At 46.3% G+C, this 22,182-nt stretch overlaps 1 protein-coding gene across 1 annotated transcript; it reads left to right on the top strand.

Annotated features, from left to right (window-relative positions):
• The first annotated feature begins 246 nt into the window (after positions 1-246).
• Positions 247-20,871, top strand: LOC129327040 (meteorin-like protein). The gene is made up of 4 exons (XM_054975443.1): positions 247-374; positions 6,592-6,995; positions 8,989-9,048; positions 20,246-20,871. The coding sequence occupies exons 1-4, from the start codon at positions 247-249 to the stop codon at positions 20,560-20,562; spliced, it is 909 nt and encodes a 302-aa protein (XP_054831418.1). The 3' UTR covers positions 20,563-20,871.
• The last annotated feature ends 1,311 nt before the right edge of the window (positions 20,872-22,182 follow it).

Here is a 22,182-nt window from a genome sequence, read left to right as displayed (position 1 = left end):
GGGAGGCGCGGGGGGGGGAGTGGGGAGGCGGGGGCCGTCCGTCAAGGCCGCTCGGCTGCAGGTTCGGCGCTTTCAAATGCGCGGCGCTGGGGGGGGTGGGGGGAGGGGGCGCCCCGGAGGGCCAGCCCCTCCCTCCCGGCGGCGGGGAGCGGGCGCCTTCCCCCCCCCCCCCTCGGCTCTCGTCTTCGCAACGACGCGGCCGGTGCGGCCGGGCAAGCGGGCGCCCGCCTTTCCCCGCCTGCCACCATGTCCCCGCGGCGGCAGCGGGAGCGCTGCGGCCGGCGCTCGGCGCGGTCTCTGCCGCAGGGCTGGCTGCTGCTGCTGCTGCTGCTGCTGCGGGGCTGCCCCGCCGACCGCTGCAGCTGGAAGGGCAGGTAAGCGGGCGGTGGGGCGGGCGCGTTTCGGGTCACGGCGCAGAAAGGGAGGCGGGAGGCGGGCTGTCGGGGCACGTTTCGCAGCCGTGGGTTGCCCTGGCCTGGCGGAAAAACCCAGTCGCGACGGAGCCTCCCACCGAACGCGAGCGCGGCACCCGAGCACGTGTGGATGCCCCCCTAAAGGCAGGCGCCTGCAGGCAGCTCCGCTTCGGGTCCTGCTGGGCTCGGCTCTGCGCAAACCGCCCTGCCTCGGCTTCTCCGGCTTCCGAATCGGAATGGAGACGGTCGGTCCTGGGAATCCTCCTCGCCAGAAAGACCCTGGCAGACAGGCCTGCGCAGAAAAACCCCGACGTGTGAACTCAGCCAAAGCGTATCAGCGTCTCTGCGCAGTGTGGGATGTCCAGGTCTCGTCCGCCGAATCAGTTCTAGCTGCCTCCAATTTCAGAAGCAGAAACGCCCTTGAAACTCAACTTATCTCCTTGAATAAAACAGTAAACATTAAGAACACAGTCCAGTCGAAGTTGAGGTTGTTTAGGTTCTTAATTTTGCCAGAAGAGATCTAAAAGCGAGCACTTAACTCTAAGGAATCAAAGGGGTTTTCAAAGTGCTTCACTGTGACTGGATTATAATTTTGTAGTTTTTTTAATTGCTATTTATAATCTGCTGGAATTTTGAGAAACTGAATGGAACAAATCTGAATTCTTGTATGTTGTGAAGGCCAACATTAAGGATTAGTCCGAAAAAGAACTTTCTTGGGACTAAGCACCAAGCCACAAGTGACAAATGACACTTGAACAGACTCACGTGTCTTCCTCCCTGTTCACTTGCCCTTGATCACGTAGTGATCGAGTGGAGGGCGAGTGGAAGGCAAGTGAACAGGGAGGAAGACACGCGAGTCTGTTCACTTGCCGTTCAAGTGTCATTCGTCACTTGTGGCTTGGCCCTAAGCCCATTTAGTAGAACGAAATAAAAATTATTTACATTATTTATATTCCACCTTTCTCACTGAGACTCAAGGCAGACTACTCAGTGTAAGTCATCACAATCAGTTTCAAACACATTTCAACAAACAATGTAATAGGATATATAAATGCAAATTTGCAGAGATTTAAAACTAACAAGAATCCAATACAGAGTTGAAGAAATGCTGAAACAGAGCAATAGCAATTCTCTAAGACTTGGCATATTAAACAGCATAGAAACTATGCAGCAGGATCTTATTCACAGCAACATACAGTACATCGTAGTAAAACCTATAGTCCTCATCCCTCATTTATGCATCTCTTTTGAGGACACTTCCTTGTCCCATCTGAGCAAAAAGCTCTCTTGAGTAGTTCAGCTTTGCATCATGTGTGGAAAGCCGAGCGAGGGGGGCCCTTCCTGACCTCTTCAGGTGGGCTTGTCCCGAGGTGGGGCCACCGCAGAGAGTGCACGTGGGGATGGGCGGCTGTTGCTTTTGCCCATGTGCAGGGCTCAAGGTGGCTTGCAAATTAATTATTTACAAGTTAAAAACTAAATAAAATTGAAAACCCCAGATACCTCCCTCCCCCCTTAGAAGATGTTTGCTGCTCATATCCCGTCAAAAGCCCTGACAAAGAAGGAAGTCTAGCAGGTCCTTACAGCCAGAGTAACGTTATCAACTTAGGGTAAAGTGTGCACACGTGTGCATACACCTACTTTCTTAAAAAAGGTAATTTGTGCCTTTGATATGCATAGTTAAGAGTGAAGAGACTCATTTAATGATTTATAATAGCTATTCAGCAGGGAGAACCAATAAGTTCATCTGTCCAAAGATACAGTTGCTCCTTGGGAGAAGAACACTTTATGTAGCTTGAAAATATGCGTATGTGGCCAATACTGGTTGCTAGGATGGGAAGATCTCCGGAGACTCTGAGACTTCTGGGAAGGAGCCGGGGTGAGTGCTTAGGCCAGCAAGTCGGGGGTGGGTGGGGGGGGGACCCAGCGGTGCCAGGCAGGGGATGGCACAGGGAAGGCGGTGTCAGGAAGGTCTTACCCTCGACTGGTGGTTGAGGACGGGTATAGCCTGACTTATATTGAGGTCAAAGTCTGAAAAAAGTTCTCAAACAAACAGGACATAGCTGCCCCCCCCCCCTCATCCCAAGATTTTTTTTTCCCCCAGAGATGCTGAGAAGGAAGCTCAAACTCTGCTCCTTCAGGCCCAGCCCCCAAACTGGGCAGCAGTGCAAGGGCCTTCTGCAGAAGAGGCTGGAACTGGTGTTAGGCTGTTTGACTGGGAACGGGGGTGCTGAAAAGAGAAGGCGTGCAGGGACCTGACTACAGCATGGCGTTTCGCCTCCTTCCTGCCCACCCTCCCCTGCATTGTGCTGCAGCCCACTTCAGCAGTGGACCAGGGGCAAAAACACCCCAAAAGGCAGGATGGAAGGTGGTGGCAGTCGGTGGCCATGTTGAGGGCAGAGGCTTTAAGCTGAATTCTCCCACTGAAATCTATCAAAAGGGCGTAACTTGGCCTGGATTGTGTCCCAAGTTTATACAGTAAATAAAGTTTATTATTCTTAAAATGCTAATTATTAGTTCCTAGTCTAACAGAACTGAGTACTTAGAGTTTCTAAGAAATATGTTTAAACTGAATTTCCCCCCTGAGCACTACGCGGAATGCATGAATTGATTAAATAAAAGGGGACGTGTTCAGGTCTGCAACATGGGCGTGACAAGGAATTAACAAATAAAATATATTGTCATATTTGAGGTTGCCTTTAAATATTAGATACTCAAAAATAGTGTAAGAGTCAATGATGTTTTTCAGGGTTTTTAAAATTGGCATTTGGAAATCATTATATCATAATAATGAAATAATATGTATAGGAGATTGTTTAAATTCCTAGCTTTCATTTTTGAAAGAGTTCAGTCTCTTGCCCCTTTAGTTGTACAAATATGCCTTTCCCCTTATATATCAGAAATGAAAGGGGCTAGAGAGAGGCTTACTTTTTTTAAACTTAAAAGCTGGGAATTCAGAGAGCCCGATAAACAAATTGTTATATCATTATAATGGTATAATCTATAATAATGTTCGATATTTTTTTTTAAAGCTTGATGGTGGTTGGAGAAGGAAGCAGGTGCTGTGGGGACAGAGGCAGGAAAAATGGCTGCCATGTGGGGGGCAGGAATGGGAAAATCCAAACATTCTCACTTCCGTGACACCCATCTGTGGCTTTGCTGCAGTCTTGTCCAATCTTTCCCCCCCAAAGAGAAGAAACTTGGGGAGATTGGAGTAAATTTTGAGAAACCCCAGGAAGTGCACAAATGCAGTGGGGAATTAGGGAAGAAGAGAAACCACTTCCCAGCAGCGTCAAACTCAGGGTAACTAACCCATGTAGGAACAGTCAGTATGGGGTAGTACTGGGGTCCCCAACCTCCTCCAGCTGTGGACACTTCTGGAATTTTGAGAACGGGCACCTCCACTAAATGGCTGATGGGGGGGGGAGGCACAACCATCCCCCAAATGTCTAAAATAGGAGCTGGAACCAATGACCTCATAATGGGAGGTTCAAAGCTAAGCAGCCTCCTGTGATGAAAACTGCTGTTTCTGTACAGAAGCTGTCTGCACTGCAGGCAGAAAGGTGATGCCTCTTGGACATCTGTTGCTCCAAAGAGATGGAAGAAAGCCAGGATTAGATATTTGCTTTGGAGGAAAATATGTTTGGGGAAAAAAGGAAGCAGGTACCAACCCCCCCCCCCCATCAGCAACCACCATGGCGCCAACAGGCACTGTGTTGGGGTACGCTGGTGCAGTCAATGGAGTGATAGACCTGGCACACCTGAGATCCCAGTTCCCAGTCTGACTGGAATCCTCTGGGCAATGTTGTGCTAAGACAACCTGCCTCACAGCGGTTTTGTGAGGATGAAATGAAGTGGAAGGGAACCACTTAATATGTTATCCTGAAGGGTGGAATAAAATCAGAGGGCCAGTATGGTGTAGCGGCTAGAGTGACCGACGAGGATCTGGGTGACCCGTGTAGGAGTCCCTGCTCCGTAAGGGACGCTTGCCAGGTGGCCTTGGGCCAGACACACGCGCTCAGCCTAACCCACAGGGTTGTTGTGAGGAAAAAATGGAGGAGAGGAGAGTGATGTAAGCTGCTCTGAGTCCCCATTGGGAAGAGAGGCGGGGTGTAAATGTTTTCAACAACAGCAACAACGGTGTGCTCATATACCTTCCTTTTGGACAGATTGTTCACCGCTCTGAGTGGGGCACTAAAGTCAGTGTTATTATTATCCCCACAATACAGCTGGGGAGCTGGAGCGGAGAGGAGTGGATTTCCCAGGGCCACCTGCAGAGTTCACGGCAGTCATGGGAGTCAAACTAGCAGGGCGCTGATTCATAGCCCAGCCACTTAACCACTATCCCACAGCAGCTCTCTAATAATCTAGAATAAATTGTCACATTAACAGTAGCTCTTTCTGCGTCTGCACCCCAAAGGCACGTGCATATCTGAATAAACACACCATCAGACATCTGTCTTGGTTAGCTTTGGATGCAGCTATCCAGTGAAAAGAGCCACACATCCACTTGGGACATGTTTACACGTTTGATTCTCAAGCCTGTTTCTTCATGCACAGTGTCCTAGCATGGCTGACAGATTATATAATATGTTCACCCTTTGATTTTCCTCTCCTATTAATTAAACACCAGCATATAAAAAATGGTTCTTAGATACAGAATGGGAGTAAAAGCACAATCCAGGAAATTGTGCAACGCATTCAGCAGTAGCGCTCTGGGCTTCTGTTTCGTAAATAATACCCCCTCCTCCTCCCCTTTCCAAGATCGCATGACAAGCATTTTTGAAAGTTGGTTTGGGGAAGGGTTTTTTTTTTCATGGTGATACGATACAGAGGTGTCTGTGTTCGCAGCTGCTGTGTGAGTTGTGTGGACTGGTGTGAAATAGGGTGCTTCATCTATACTGTATTATTATTATTATTATTATTTTACATTTCTAGACCGCCCTCCCCGTCAGACGGGCTCAGGGCAGTGTAACAACATACAATTTATAACATATATTTTAAAACAATTAAAACACTATAAATAAATAATATGTAGGTGCACACTGACATAATGGATCCAGATTAGATCCAAAGAGCAAGTGTTCAGTATCGTATGGATGCAGCCATTTTGTGAATCACATCTACCGTGACCCTGATTAGGGGCCCTGTACCTCTTTAAAAAGTTCCCCTGCTGTTGTCCGGCTATGGATGGCAGGATCTGGCAGACAGATCCCTGGACCACTGCAGCAAGACACAGGTCCTTGGTTAAATGGCTTTTATTCAGAAATCAGATCATTTCCATATATATGTCCATAGAACTACTCAGAAGCAAGGCAAGCATCTAAGCAGCAAGAGTAAAAGTTGACAGGAATGACATGTGAGAGAGCTTCTCTTTTAACATTCAAGTCTGCTCTTTCCCCCCCTCCCAATCATAAACAAGGTTTTGGCGCTCTTCTTGTGTGAAAATGTTTCACATATTTGTAATATCAAGTTGAGTCACTAGAAAACAAAACAGCAAAGTTGGAGAGGGAGTAGATACAAGGTCAGAAACACTGGAAGCTGATAAACACCTGTGAACGCCTGTGAAAGAAATAGTTATGGCATTGGTAAAATGGCATCGAGTTACAGCAGGAGACACTGGTTCAGAACAAAAGGATCATTAAAATTGGCATGGATGGGGCTCAGACATGACAGCTGTTGCTTTTTTTAGCACTACAGCAGATGGAGAAAAAACACCCCGCAGCTGGGTACATTTGCCTGTTTCCTGAAATTCGTACTGCCCTGGACTTGACCAACCTTTTTTTTATTGTACTGATGTACGTACAATCTATACTTCATGTACATATACATACAGGATAAATTTAACTATCCATACATCTGATACAGACTTGTTTTCCCCCTTTTCTCCCCCCCCCCCCGAGGAACGACCACAAAAATAATCTACTTTATATCTTTAACCAGGAGCGCACTCTCTGGAGTTCCGTTAATATAATTTGGTTGGTCTCTCCTCCTCTCACCCATCTTCTAGATCTAGACCATTTCTTCCTTATCATTAACGTCTTATTTTCCCATGTCTTATCCTGTTTTAGTATCGATAGAATACTTGACCAGCCTTCTGGGAACGGAATGAAAGTCCTAGGACTGCCATTCCTTGACTCCCTCTCCTGTCCTCCTCCTCACCCACCCCCTTGTTTTCCAGTGGTTTGAGCTGGGAGCTTCACTCGCGTGCAGTGGAGCAGGTTCACCTCCGCTGTACCGAGGGCTCTCTAGAATGGATGTACCCAGCCCGAGCCCTCCGCGTTATCTTGGAGCCCAACTTGTCAAGTGCCCGACACACTGCTGTCTGCATCAAGCCCTCCAGCACCTTCCGAGGGGCCGACATCTACGTGGAGCAGGACAAGGAGCTTCACCTGCTGGTGAGCGAGTCGGAGGCGCCCCGTCTGCACCAGGTGTCTTGCTTCAGCACCCACACGCCTCAGCGGGTGGCCCTTTTCCTACAGGCCAGTCCCCAGAGGGACCTCAGCCGCAGGACAGCCCATTTCCAGTACGAGTTGCTTAGCAACCAGAGCACGACAGGCTTCCAGAAAATGGCCCTTGTGGAAGGTAAGGCTCAGTCAAGAAGTGGCTAGGCTTATTTTATTTTATTTTGTAGCCTGTCTTTCTGGCTCTTGGAGGTCCATTAAAGCACCTTAAAGTAAAAATCCTTGTATAAAAAAAGTTTTAAAATGCGCATTAAAACAATAAAATAGGAAAAAAAATTTTAAAAAAATATTTGAAAGCAGTTATTGATAACAACCCCCACCACCCAAGCAAAGCATTTGCCATTTTTAAAGAAACTGTGGGGACCTGGTTCCACACAGACAGGAACCCCCCCGACATTGCTCTCTGCTCCTGCCGTCCTTCCCAGTCTAAGCGGCAGAAGTTGTGTTGCTTCTCAAATGCGGGTTCTTGAGAGTATTATTGTCCACAGTAGCACCACGATCATTACTACCCAGTCTGTGGCCACCTTGTTTAAAAGGTATCTTACATCATCCAAAGTAGTGCTATGTAGCCCTCTGTTCCCAGTTCTTATTTTATTTATTAGCTGACATTTCTTTCTCGTTTTCCACATGGAAATGTCTGAGTGGCTTAGAAAAAAATGAAGCAATAAAAACATGACAGGTAAAGCTAGATAAAACCCTTTTTTAAAAACCTCACACTTTTGTGGTTGACTGAACAGACCAGGCAGGAGAGCAAGTCTGACCGAATGGCTCTGATTAGCAACTACTTTTTGTGAATGGCCATTTTGATCTGGATGTGAAAGGCGGTGGGAAGGTCAGCATTTAGCTTTTACTCGCCCCTGCCCTGGACCCCTGTGTGGACTTCCAGCATGTTCATTTTGTCCACAAACCCCTTGTCTTTCATTTAGGATGTAGCCAGGTAGACATCACTTCTCGGTGGGCCAGATCTGGCCCAGGTGCCTCCAGTTACTGTCCCGTGCTCTATATCTTCAAGGTTGGAGGAGAATCATCCCTGTAGACTCCACTCCTCTTACTGTCACGGGACTCTTAGTAACGTCGTCATTAATGGCACCTTGGAGACCAAGACGATTTACAGGGTGTACGTTCGCAAGAGTCAGAGCTCCCTTTTTCTCTAAGGTGCCACTAGACTCAAATCCCGCTGATCCACTGCAGGTCAACACAGCTACCCCCCCCCCCCCCGAAACTTAGTAATATTATGTGGATTTTTTACATATAAGGCCCAGGCCATTTTTTAGCCAATTCTGTAGCTTTTGAGAACAAAAGAGATTCCATATATTCACCTGATAGGAAATCAAGTAAAACAGGGAAGCCTTCTCCAAATCACTTGGCCACCTGCTGTGGAGGCCTGGCGCAACAGGGCTGCACACATCGTTGCGTGTTGCACTATTGGTGCCCTTCCGCAGTCAGTTGCAGTTGCATTTCCCTGTGTGGAGATGTCAACCCATTGGAAATGATTATGACTGCGCAGTAGCCAATGATGATGTGCAGATGCAACCCAGGTTGTACGTGGCACTCTGTTAAAGTTGGCAGTGCTGCCTTGGCAAATGCGGGGATATTTCAGTGCCTGGGGAGGACAGGATGTTCACTTGGTTGATGCTGTAGGAATTTTCCACAACCTCAGTGGTAAAGACAATTGAAACGGGGAAATTCCTAGAGCGTCACAATATGGAGGCCCTTTCCCAGCCATTTTTTCTCCCACGCCTGACTTCCTTGAGGGTGGAAGGTTGGGGTCGAGGGCAGGAGTTTGGTCTCCCGGGCTTTGCTGTTCAAATGCCAAGCCTGTGCACTGTGGGAAATGGACAGTGGGCAAATGGTCCTTTTCGTTCACTTGAAATATATATTCGTGTACAGTCTCAGAGGATTCAAATACTCTGCAGGTCATTTACAAAGATTCATGAATTAGAACCGGACAGTACTTTGCAAATTAAAAACATGGTAATAATCAGAAAACTGGCTTTGCTTCTTCTCATGTGTCCATCTTCCTGTATTGAGCGAGGCTTGCTGTTCTTTGCATATGCTCAGACGCCTGCTAGCAAAGACCCTTTTGTCTCCTGTGGGATGTTTCTATTTTCCAGCAAAGTGTCGCCCTTGTGACCATCTGGAACTTCTCATGGCCGTTTGCAGCAGTGATTTTGGTAAGTAGATTTGCAGAAGTTATTCTGAGATCAACTTGATGCACTGCAGCCCTCCTTGTTGGGGGAATGTTAAAGTGGGGCACGCTAGTAGACTCATGTAACAGGCTCCTTTCCCGTTTCAAACCATCTTTTTTTTTTTTTTAATTTAAGAGCCCAGGCTGGTTGAGAGGCTTGCACTGGCTAAAGATCCTATTCCCTTCACAGGTGAGGTCCGGGTGCACCTTCTGGCACGCAGCATAGTTGTACTATGATATACGGCATGGGTGTTTGAGGCAGCTGCTCACTCTGCAGCGGGCTAAAGATTTGCACCTTATTTGGGAGAAAGAAGTACACAGCTTGGGCTTCGGCACAGACTTCGTTGGAGCACCTATGCCACATGTTATTTTAAGGGTGATAGAAGGAGAAACGTCAAGGAATTTCTAAGAAGCCAATGACAGGGGAAATCCCAGTATGGGTCGGATCTTAGAGAGCAAGGAAACACTCAAAGTGATTCAGTTGGCAAAGAGAGACAGGCTTTTTTAGGGTGGCTACCCAAAGCAAACCAGCCAAGCTAGAATGCATGTCGTCATTTAGCTTCCAGTTTTTATACAGTACAATATGACAATGAGCATCACCAGTTACATGTCTTACTGTTGCAGGCTTGAGGTCATTTATAGCTATCAGTTTAGCAAAGCGGCATCTATTGGTTTTTAAAACTGCATTGTTTCCCTGCATATTGGTAGTGAACGTTACGCATGTGAGCAATTTAGATAAGAGATAATAACAGGGAGGGTATATCCAAAGAGGGAAGGGTGCTTCTTAGAAAGTGGGCAGACAAGAGAACATCTGCTATTGTTAAAGTTATCACACTAAACAGAAGGAGTGTTGGTCAGCACTATATGTAACAAGGTCAGAGCAGGGGGCACTGAGTTTCCACTAAGCTCAGCATTAAGACGTGGTCTTATATTCCGTAACAGAAAATCACCCCCTTCTTGCTTACACAGAAATAATTGATGCGATCCAACACAAAGACTTGTGCATATTTTCCTTATTCTCTAACTATATTGGGGGGCTTAATTACTTCATGCTGATTTTTTAAAACCACATTGTATCCCTGCTTTTTATTTGAAAAGCGCTGAGCTACTTACTTGGCACTTGGAGGAATGTTCTATCCGGGAACCGACTAGGTCTGCATTTGCTTCGTTGAATCAGTTCTCCCAGACCATTCGCGGAGTCATTTTCTTATGCTCATTTTAAGCTGGTTGGTTCTTGCCCACCTCGATTTGCTTTCAGAGGTAATTGGCCCCGTTGTTTTTATTACGTGAAGGTATTGGGTCTCCAGGAAGGCACGCTTCTCCTTGCCGGGGCAGCAGGGGGCACAACACAACTGACAGGTGTGGCAGTGAGGGACGCACAATGGGGGGGGGGGCATTTATCGGTAAAGCACCAACAGACCAGGAAAAAAACCCTTTTAACAAAGGGCCAAGCTACACGTGACGAATGACACTTGAATGGCAAGTGAACAGGGAGGAATACGCGCGAGTCTGTTCACTTGCCGTTCAAGTGTCATTCGTCACGTGTAGCTTGGCTCAGAGTCTATTTATGGCTTGACATCCATGTCCTGAGTTCACTAATCACTATCATCAAAATTTTGGGCTGGGTGGGGGTGGGGTGGAATTAGAGAAAATAGGTACTAATGGAAGTCTAAATGACAGTCCAAGTGAATTGGAGCTTTAGGGTTGTTCAGACAGAGATCCTCAGTCTGCTGGGCCATGAGCTGTGGAGGAGCAACTCGGAGCGGGTGGAACAAGAGCGTTACAGCTTGCCAGCAGACTGGACCACATCTGAGGCAAAGACGCTGACCCGAAGCCCATGGAGGCAGGGGGAGGGTCAGAACAAAGGGCCTCTGTTATGCTAAAAGCCTAGCGTCTCCAGGAAATTGGATTACTTGAGGAAGCCCCTGAGCTCTTCCTAAACAAGTTCTTTGTGTGCATCACATGTGTGAGGTAATTATCCCCCAAAAGAAAGATGTACATGATGCCTTATTTTGCAAACAAATTCTGTAATTGATTATCTGATTGGGGTGCATTTTGGCTGCAAATGGAATCTGCCCTGATGAAAACAGCCCCTCTGCTTTCATTTCTCACTGAGAATTAAGGTTTATTCATTCATAGACTTATTTTCTGAATTAGAGGGAAATTGTCAGCTAGAATCCAGTCTGTCCATGTTTGCAGTCATCTAAATGTTGCTGCATTTGTCCTGTATGTTTGTTTCTTTAGAACATGTTAAAACTAGAAGAAGACTCTGTGTAAGTTATGATTCTAGTTAAAAACAATATACAATTAAAATTCATTAGAACTAACAAATCTGAATATCATAAATTAGGCATTGGTGCTAAAAGCCAGAGTTATTCGGCCTGCATCGGGGAAGCCTTCCTAACAGCTTCAAGAAGGCTATTCCACAAACAGGAACAGCCACTGGGAAAATCTGTAGATTGAGCAGCACTGCGGGAAGGAGTACCCACACAGATGTTGGTCAGAGGAGCAGAGCGGCTGTGTGGGCCACACTGGGAGATGCGGCCCTGCTGGTTCGTGGGTCTGAGGCCACTGTTGAGCACATGGGCTGCACAGAGCATGGTGGTGTGCTGCACTGGAGTTAGGCTTCTCGGATGGAGAGATGACAACCAAGGGACTGAGAATAAAGCTCCAAAATAGTCACATGAATTGGCTTTTCAGTGGTCTCTTAGGTTACACGATGGGCTGGTTACAAAGTGGGCTGGTTCATACACGCATGTATTAATTCCAGAGAATTAGCCGTGTTAACGTATGCTATTTCTCCACTGTCCACATGACCGGCAGCCAAATGAGTGAATTTTCTCTGCCAGGAGGCACTCTGTGAGGCTATGCAAAAGTTTGGGCCTCTGGCAGAGTCACCTGGGCTCAGGAGCACATGGTCTGCAGCTGCTAGAGGAGGTAAGGGCTTTTTGCCTTTCTTGGCTGTGGTGGGTTAAGCTGAGAAGCTAAGGGTGGTCCTCTCTAGCTTTGGGGCTTTTTGTGTGTAGTTTTGTGTTGATTTGAGTGTAGTTTTGAGGCTGAGTGTGTTTGGGCTTGATTGTGTTTGAGGGTGAGTGTGTTTGTAAGGCTGCTGGGGGTTGCTGGAGTACAAGCCACACACCCCCTTTGTGCTCACCTCCTGTGCTTAGCAGGAAGTGACCTTTTGCATTGAAAAGGCAACTGCTGGGCAGGGGCGCGAGCCTTTGGCGCGAGCCGAAGGGCGAGAGCTAAAGGGCTCTTGGCCTGTGGCTCTTAGCCGGGGGATCATAGCCGTTTTCTTTCCTCTTAGTGTGTTATTCCTAAAACAGAATAATGAAGTCAGAATGCCAGCAGGGGGTTGGGGGCTTTCCAGTGTATTGCACTGAGTGTCACATGTATGACTATCTGCCTTCTGGTCAGAAGTCCTGGATGTGTGCTCGCTGCAAGGAGCTCCTGGTTCTCAGGGAACGAGTACGTACCCTTGAGGCCAAGGTGGCTGACCTGGAGAAGCGGAGACAGTTAGATAGGCACGAGGACAAGATTCTCAGGGACAGGACAGATGTGTCCCACTCTAAAAATGGCAGCGTTCTTGTTGTCAAGGAGAATGAGGATCTTGTGGAATCAGGGCACCGTATTGAGGATAAGGGGAACATGCCCTCAGAAGGGACCTCTTCTTCAGTTGGTGAGCAGGTTTCCTTTCGCATCAAGGAACCATCCCTGGGTGGGGCGGGAGGGAGGCTCTTGGTAGTTGGTGATTCGATCCTTAGACAAGTAGATAGCTGGGTGGCACAACCGCGTTCTGACCGTATGGTGACTTGCCTGCCTGGTGCGAAGGTAGCGGACATTACGCGTGTTATAGATAGGCTGGTAGATAGTGCTGGGGAAGAGTCAGCGGTCGTGGTCCATGTTGGAACCAACGATGTTGGGAAATGCAGTCGTGAGGTCTTGGAACAAAAATTTAGGCTGTTAGGCAGGAGACTCAAGGCCAGGACCTCCAAGGTAGCCTTCTCAGAAGTGCTACCTGTTCCACGCGCAGGGCCAGAGAGACAAACGCAGATCAGGAGTCTCAATGCGTGGATGAGACGATGGTGTAGGGAGGAAGGGTTCAAGTTTGTTAGGCACTGGGATTCTTTTTGGGACAAGCGGGAGCTGTACAAGAGAGACGGTCTCCACTTGTCCCGAGAAGGAACCCGGCTGCTGGCACTTAAAATCAAAAAGGTGGCAGAGCAGTTTTTAAACTAAATGCTAGGGGAAAGCCGACAAGAGATAAAGTGTCTCTGGTTCAGGATGGTTCATCTCAGAGAGATGAAGGGCTAGGTATAACACTTCTACAGGGAGATAGATTAGAGTTGTCAACTGAGATGGAGACAAACAGTGCAGATGACCTAACTACGTCTCGAGGCAAAGTGTGCCGGGGAAGTTACAGGTGTTTATATACAAATGCTAGAAGTGTCCGAGGTAAAATTGGGGAGCTGGAATGTTTAGTGTTGGGCGAATCCATAGACATTGTGGGCATATCAGAAACTTGGTGGGATGAGGAAAATCAGTGGGACACGGTGATTCCTGGATATAAATTATATCGGAAGGATAGGGAGGGAAGGGTTGGTGGTGGGGTGGCTCTATATGTCAGAGAAGGTATACATTCCAGTAAGATTGAGAAGGTAACTGAATTAGATTCGCTTCTGGAAATGCTATGGGTTGAAATTACGGGCCCAAATGGAAACTTAACTGTGGGAGTTTGTTATTGCCCTCCAGATCAGAAAATAGAGGAGGATTATAAAATGATGACAGGATTAAAGATGACTGCTAAACAAAAAAACTGTGTTGTAATGGGTGATTTTAACTACCCACACATTGACTGGGCCAATGGGTGTTCGAATCGGGGGAGAGAAAGTGAGTTTCTAGACTGTCTCAATGACTGTGCTATGGAACAGATGGTTACAGAACCTACTAGGGGAGAGGTGATCCTGGATTTGGTCCTCAGTAATGCTGAAGACCTGGTGAGAGATGTAAATGTGATTGCACCACTTGGGAACAGTGACCATAATGTTATTGAGTACAACATATGTATAAATAGGAAATTGCCAAATAAGACCAACACAGCCATGTTTAACTTCAAAAGGGGTAACTTTTCTGAGATGAGGGGGTACGTGAAGAAGAAACTGAAAGGGAAAGTAAAAAAGGTCAAAACACTTGGGGAATCTTGGAGACTATTTAAAACTACAATCCTGGAAGCTCAAATTAAATATATACCGCTGGTTAGGAAAGGCACAAATAGGTTTAGGAAAAGGCCAGCATGGTTAACAAGCAATGTAATAGAAGCTGTAAAAGGTAAAAAGGATTCTTTTAGGCAGTGGAAAACTAGTCGGAGTGAGGTTGATAAAAAGGAGCATAAGCTGTGGCAAAAAAAGTGCAAGTCTGTGATCAGACAGGCAAAAAGGGAATATGAGGAGCATATTGCAAAGAACATAAAGAAAAACAATAAACAATTCTTTAAATATATTAGAAGTAGGAAACCAGCTAGGGAGGCCGTGGGGCCCTTGGATGACCAAGGCGTAAAAGGATTACTAAAGGGTGATAGGGAAATGGCCGAGAAGCTGAATGCGTTCTTTGCTTCTGTCTTCACTGTGGAAGATAAGAAGTGCATGCCCACTCCGGAAGCACTGACTTTGGGAGGGGTTTTGAAAGACCTGAGTCACATTGAGGTGACGAGAGAGGAGGTTATGCGACTGCTAGATAATTTAAAAACTGATAAATCACCGGGCCCAGATGGCATACATCCAAGAGTTCTGAAAGAACTCAAGTGTGAACTTGTAGATCTCCTCACAAAAATATGTAATCTGTCATTAAACTCTGCATCTGTTCCTGAGGACTGGAAGGTAGCTAATGTTGTCCCCATCTTTAAAAAAGGTTCCAGGGGAGATCCGGGAAATTACAGGCCAGTCAGCCTGACGTCAATACCGGGTAAGTTGGTGGAAACTATTATCAAAAATAAAATTAGTGGGCACATTGATGACCAAAAGCTGATGAGGAAAACTCAGCATGGGTTCTGTAAGGGAAGATCTTGTCTCACCAATCTGTTAGAGTTCTTTGAGGGAGTGAACAAACAAGTGGACAAGGGAGACCCGATAGATATTGTTTATCTTGACTTCCAGAAAGCTTTTGACAAAGTTCCTCATCAAAGGCTCCTAAGTAAGCTCAGTAGCTATGGGATAAAGGGCCAAGTCCTCTTGTGGATCGAAAACTGGCTAATTAATAGGAAACAGAGAGTGAGCATAAACGGGCACTTCTCACAGTGGAGGATGGTGAGCAGTGGGGTGCCACAGGGGTCGGTATTGGGTCCAATGCTTTTTAACTTGTTTATTAATGATTTGGAATTGGGATTAAGCAGTGAAGTGGCTAAATTTGCAGATGACACGAAATTGTTCAGGGTGGTGAAAGCCAGAGAGGATTGTGAGGCACTCCAAAGGGATCTGTCGAGGCTAGAAGAGTGGGCATCCATGTGGCAAATGAGGTTCAATGTAGCCAAGTGCAAAGTAATGCACATTGGAACCAAAAATCCAAAATATAAATACAAGTTGATGGGGTCTGAACTGGCGGAGACTGACCAAGAGAGAGATCTTGGAGTCATGATAGATAACTCACTAAAAACGTCAGCACAGTGTGCGACTGCCATAAAAAAAGCTAATGCTATGCTAGGGGTTATTAGGAAAGGGATTGAAAACAAATCAGCCGGTATCATAATGCCTCTGTATAAATCGATGGTGAGGCCTCATTTGGAGTACTGTGTACAGTTCTGGTCGCCACACCTTAAAAAAGATATCATAGCACTGGAAAAAGTACAGAGAAGGGCAACTAAAATGATTAAAGGGTTGGAACACTTTCCCTATGAGGAAAGATTGAGGCGCTTGGGGCTCTTTAGCCTGGAGAAAAGACGACTGAGGGGAGACATGATAGAGGTTTACAAGATAATGCATGGGTTAGAGAAGGTCGAGAAAGATGTGTTTTTCTCCCTTTCTCACAATACAAGAACTCGTGGGCACTCTATGAAATTATTGAGCAGTCGGGTTAGAACAGATAGAAGAAAATACTACTTTACACAAAGGGTGATAAACACATGGAATTCGTTGCCACAGGAGGTGGTGGCAGCTACAAGCATTGCCAGCTTCAAGAGGGGACTGGACAAATATATGGAGCAGAGGTCCATCAGTGGCTATTAGCCACAGGAGATAGATGGTATTCTCTTTGTGGGGAGGTGGTGCTCTGTGTCTTGGTGCTGGAAGGAAGGCAGTGGGAGGGCTTCTGGTGTCCTGGCCTCACTGACAGTCCTTTAGATGGCACTGGATTTCTAGCCACTGTGTGTGACAGAATGTTGGACTGGATGGGCCACTGGCCTGATCCAACATGGCTTTGCTTATGTTCTTATGTTCTTATCTACGGTGGTTTGTTCACACATGCAAGCCGTTACTTGATGTTGCCGCGATGAATGTGCAGGAGTGGAACAGCTTAGTTCCTACAAACTGTAAGGATTTTAAGAGGTGTGTAAAATGCTGTCAAATCACAGTTGACTTACGGCATCCCCTGCCGGGGCTTTCATTGGCAGAAGTGGTCTGCCGTTGCCTCTGCAGAGCAACCCTGGTCTTCCCGAGTGGGCCCCCATCCAGGTACTAAGCCAGGCAGCTTCCTCCCTCTCTCTCGACCCGTGACCTGGAAGCAGTCATCCACGCAACGGTCACCTCCAGATTGGACTGCTGTAACTCGCTCTACGCAGGGCTGCCCTTGAGCCTGACCCAGAAATTACAGCGGGTCCAGAATGCTGCTGCCCGTGTCCTGATGGGTGTGCCTTTCAGGACACCTGTAACTCCAGTTCTGCAGCAGCTATGCTGGCTTCCCGTGGAGTTCTGGATCAGGTTCAAGGTTTTGGTATTAACCTATAAAGCCCTAAACAGACTGGGACCAGCATCCCTGAGGGACCAACTCTTCCCATATACTCCCCGGAGGGTGCTGAGATCAGCCGGTAAGCACCTACTGGTGGTCCCTGGCCCCAGGGAGGCTCGATTGGCCTCAACCAGGGACAGGGCCTTTTCAGTCCTGGCCCCGACCTGGTGGAACTCTCTGTCTGAGGACACCCGGGCCCGCTAAGATCTTGTCTCTTTCAGGTGGGCCTGTAAGACGGAGATGTTCTGCCAGGTGTATGGCTGAGGCCATCAGGGTTTCCACCAAATGAGCCTCTCTCTTGGTCTCCTCTATGTCTGTAGGGGGCATTGACCATCTACCCCACATATATGAGTGACCACGCATGGTTAAGCTGCACCTCCATCTCTGTCAGATGTTATATGGTTTTTATACAGTGAGCAGGAGTTTTAGTAGAAAGCTGTGTTAATTTATTGTGATTTTATCTTGTATATTTTATCTTCTGTTGTAACCCACCCTGAGCCTGCTTGCAGGGAGGGTGGGATATAAATATAATAAATAATAATAATAATTTTAAAATGGGGTAAAATTGACCCCCTCCACTTTTAAAACACAAGACAGTTTATTTTAAAGAAAGCAATAATTTCTGTTATACTGAAACTGCCACCACGTGTGACTTGTCCACTGTTGCCACTGTGTGTGACTTGCCCACCCTTACCACATGTGTTTCCCGCTGCTGCCACCATGTGGCTGACTCACATCTGGTGGCAGCAGCAAGCAAATCACACATAGTGCCAGTTTCAGTATTATAACGGTTAAAATGATTATTTTCTTTAAAATAAACTGTGTCTTGTGCTTTAAAAGTGATGGGATCAATTTTACCCCATTACATTTCTATGAGGATTTCATGTTTTCAGTGAGGGGTATTTTTGACCCTGATTTCAAATTGTATTCTTCTTTGTCTTGCGTTTCTGAAGAAAGTTATTCTTCAGGACAAGGAAAAAATAGACATGTAACAGAACCTTGCAATAGAAAGGCCATTCCATTCCTGCCATTTAAAGGGTTAACAAAAAGAAGAGAAAATATCTTCATTCTTTCTGCTAGCCGTCTTGTAATCTGCCCTCAGGCTACACATGTTGGAGCCTTATAATTAAGAGCTCTTCCTGAATAACAAAGGGATACAATCAGTTCAGTGGACAGATGGCTATGCGTTATCTAAAGTTCCAGGCTGAATAGTTCCTTCAAGTCTGGAAAATGTGAAGAGGTTCAAAGGATATTTGCAAATATCCCCAGGCTTGTCTTGCAGGGGGGTAGAATGACCCCATTTTCCAAAATTGCAATACAGTTCAATTTAAGCTTTTCAGAGTAGCTGTGGAGCAGCTTTGATATAGCACAACAGAGGGAAACAATCAGCTCAGTGGACAGATGGCTAGGGGTCATCTAAAGTTCCATGCTGAATGGTTGCATCAAGTCTGGAAAAAGTGAGGAGGTTTCGAGGATGCCTACAAAAACTCCCAGACTTAGCTTGCAGGGGAATAGAATGACCCCATTTCCCAAAATGGTGATACATTTCAATTTGAGCTTTTCCATGTGGCTATGGACATAAGGGAAGCTTTGAGAGCTTGCAAAGACAGGGCTTTTACCTGCTCCTACTATATACCCAACAATTCAGGTTGCAAACTATGGTTTCCTTGGAGGGTCATTGTGTCCCCAATTCCAAAAGTAGTGTAAAACCCTATAGCCAAAAGTGTGATATTTTTGCACAAAAAATATATATGGATATAAATTATGGAGAGAAATTTAAGTTTTCACTATTTGCTCCACCTTCCTATAAAACTGAGATAATAGGAGTTGGTCCATCTATTTATACATGAGAACAGTGCTAAAATCATTTTTCAATATTGGTTGGAAGTCAATAGAACTTCCATTTACAATTACGTGAAGTGCTTCCATTTTCAAGCCAAGTCTATTGGGGGCCAGAATGTGAGAACCCGGGCTCTCAAGGTCGGCTCGTCAGCGCTGCAGGCTAAACATCCTCTGAAAGGGAAAAGGGACTGCAGCTGGTCTCATCCCCCAAAGAAGCGGGGGGCGGGGGGGGCGGGGAGGAAGGTAGATGCCAACCTCCTGACATTTTCTGCCACCTTGAAAATTAGCCTCCCCCTGGCTTTTGTGGGTATTTCTTGTGAAAATCTCTTAAAAGCCTGGGGGCTCTAATGTCTATGGCTTTGACCCACTCAGCTTGACTCTTAGGGAAAAACTTCCATTGCACGAGATAATAAAATACTCCTCTTGTCAGCCTTTACTAGAGCAGTATACAGTTAACTGGGGGGGGGCTTATTTATTTATTTATTTATTTGATTTATACCCCGCCCTCCCCACAGATGGGCTCAGGGCAGCTAACAACATCAAAAATACATTAAAAGTCACAAAAACAAAAAATCAATAATAATTTTTTAAAAGTCATTAAAATAGTCCAGGAGCAGGCTATTTAAACAAATATTGGGAGTCTGTATACGGGCATAGCAGATGGCCGAGGGCAGCCCCAGAAGAAGTGGTGGTCTTAGATGGAAGGAAGACACCCGACTTGCAACAATGGTGTTCTGATATCAGCAGTCAGTGGAAAATCATAAAGGAAACTTTGGAACAAGCTAAAATGGACTATAACGAACAAGCAGATAAGTACAGATCTCCCCTATGGGATTTGAAAGTAGAGGACAAGGTGTATGTGTCTACTAAGAATCTAAAGGGCACCCAGCCAAGCAAAAAACTCAGATGGAGATATATAGGCCCCTTTAAGGTGCTGAAAGTAATAAATGCAGTAACAGTGGGATTAGATCTCCCAAAGAGTCTGAAAAAAGTTCATCCAGTATTTCATTCCAGTCTGCTAAAGAAACTGTTCCAATACCTGGAGAAAACAAGCGGCACCCTGCACCAGCCCAGCCCCCTCCTCTAATGATAGATGGACCACCACGTGATGAAATTGACTCAATCTTAGATTCTAAGCTGACTAGAGGAGTACTTTATTATCTCGTGGTGGTGTATTATCCTTCATTATCCTCAGTGGTGTATAATGTCATAGAGTCCACATTCCAAAATAGCCATTTTATCCAGGGAAGCTGATTTCTGGGGCGTGGAGATCAGTTGTAATTGCAGGAGATCTCCAACTATCACCCGGAAGTTGGACAGCAACCCTAGATTGGTCTGGCAATAATAACAGGAAAGAACCGCCTCCCTTTTAAGCCTCTTTTTAACAGTCTTGTGTTTCTATTTAGTGGTGAGAGGCTCAATCCAGAACGTCAGTCACGATTTGGAGAATCACATGTCCCAGGTTGAAGTGGCTGCGCTGCAGGTCTACAGGCAGAAAACCCAGATCTTTCAGGACGATAAGTCAACCGGCGAGTGGCGTGGGCCCATCAAGACTCTTCTGCAGTGCAAAGTCAAGAAAGGGGCCGGGGACTTCCTCTTTACGGGCAAAGAACACTTCGGTGAAGCTTGGCTGGGCTGTGCCCCACGATTTAAAGAATTCAGGGCTGTCTATCAAATAGCCAGCAAGAAAGGAGCAAACCCTTGTGAATTTCAGTTGGACTGAGTGTGGATGAGGATCATCATAAGCCGTGACTTAGGACAGTTTTCACATATGGAAGAACGGCCTGATCAGAAAAGGGGACGTGAGCGGAATATTTAAAAAAGAACCAGTGCAGCCTGCTGCATAGACCACTGTGAAGTCTCTGGCAAATTATTACTATCCAGTTTGAGCACTGGGAATGCTGACCTACCTCACAGGATTTTTGTGAGGGCAAACTATAAAGAATGTAAAGCACTTTTTGCAAGCTACAAAAAAACAAATGAAAGGGCCTCTGAAAGGGGATGCACACCATCTGAATCCCAAAATAAAACTCCTTTTAATATCATGGATGAGTTCCAGCTCTGCTGAGATTGCATTTGCATTAACAGGTAAACATCCAGGTGTAATGAGAAAGAGGATAAAAGGACTGTCACCCAGTACCCCCCCCTCCACGTTACATACGCTTTGAAGCTCAGGCAGAGCTCTTGAGTGAACTGTTTTCTCAAACAGGACACGCATCTCTATCTGGTCCACCCCATTGTGCCTACAAAGCAGTCCCTTCCATTGGTTCAAACACAGGAAGCTGCCTTATACTGAATCAACTCCTTGGTCCATGGAGTGTTCTAGTGCCTGCTCTGGCTGGCGGCAGCTCTCCTGGGTCTCAGGTGGAGATCTTCCGCCTTATCTCCTACCCAGTCCTTTAAACTGGAGATGGTCCAGAGACTGAGCCTGGGAGCCCGCGTGCCAAACAGCTCCTCTGCCACTGAGACACAGCCCCTCCCCCCAAAGTGAGGCTTTTGTGAGTGGTGGTTGGAGCAAGACCTTTGCTCCCAACATGGAGGCTTCTGTTTGAACTGGAACTCCCGGCTGATGGAAATACACCCCAAACCGACATGACGCCAGGGCACTGAGAGTTTTCTCACTTCTGCTTCATTAGATGCCGGTCAGCAGGGAAAGAGCATCATAGCATCCGTTTTAGTTTACATTCTGTAACAAAGTAAAGGACCAGGCAGTGGAGCAGGACTGTTGTTCTCAGCAGGACTGCATAACTTCCAGAATGGCCAATTTTAAATTTTAGCATCTCGTTTGAAAACGAGAGAGGATTGCAGCAGATTGCAGCCGAGCAAAATCATTCAAATGCATTCCCCCCCCCTCCCGCCCCGCAAGGCTGTTAAGAATCTTGAATGAGCTTTCGAGTGACCAAACCAGCCTTTTCAACGGCGGCTTTGAACAGAACTAGCTGTTAAAGTCCACAGTTCTCTTCCAAATGCTCGCGCTGGGCTGCTCTTAGGCACGGCTGCTTTTTTAAAAAAAGAAAAGAAAATGCAACAGCCAGTATATTACAATCAGATTTTGACTCTTCATTCTGATGACAAGGTTCAACAACATTGTGAGAGTTTTACCTGACCTCCAAAATCATTTTCTGCTCTGTTTAAAAAGCAGGGGGGTTATATTTTTCACTTTTAAACCTCCAACTGATCTTGAAAAAACCTGTATTGGTTTTACTTTCCATAATATGCAGCTGGGGCAACATAAAGTGCCTTTTGGAATACAGACTCCAGACTGAGGTTGCACGTGTAGCTGTAGCACAGAAGCACTGGGAAATGTCTATGTGCATGACTGTCAGTCTGTCTGGACAATATG

This window comes from Eublepharis macularius, chromosome 4 (assembly GCF_028583425.1).
Source record: "Eublepharis macularius isolate TG4126 chromosome 4, MPM_Emac_v1.0, whole genome shotgun sequence".
In the NCBI taxonomy this organism is placed as follows: Eukaryota; Metazoa; Chordata; class Lepidosauria; order Squamata; family Eublepharidae; genus Eublepharis; species Eublepharis macularius.
This window is presented reverse-complemented; position numbering and strand designations above follow the sequence as displayed.

What these genes read in the sequence shown, in the direction of transcription:
- LOC129327040 (XM_054975443.1), top strand. Translation starts at nt 247, where the DNA reads ATGTCCCCGCGGCGGCAGCGGGAGCGCTGCGGCCGGCGCTCGGCGCGG. An exon ending in GAAAATGGCCCTTGTGGAAG is followed by an intron (nt 6,996 to 8,988) that starts GTAAGGCTCAGT and finishes TCTATTTTCCAG; the next exon opens with CAAAGTGTCGCCCTTGTGAC. An exon ending in CGTTTGCAGCAGTGATTTTG is followed by an intron (nt 9,049 to 20,245) that starts GTAAGTAGATTT and finishes GTTTCTATTTAG; the next exon opens with TGGTGAGAGGCTCAATCCAG.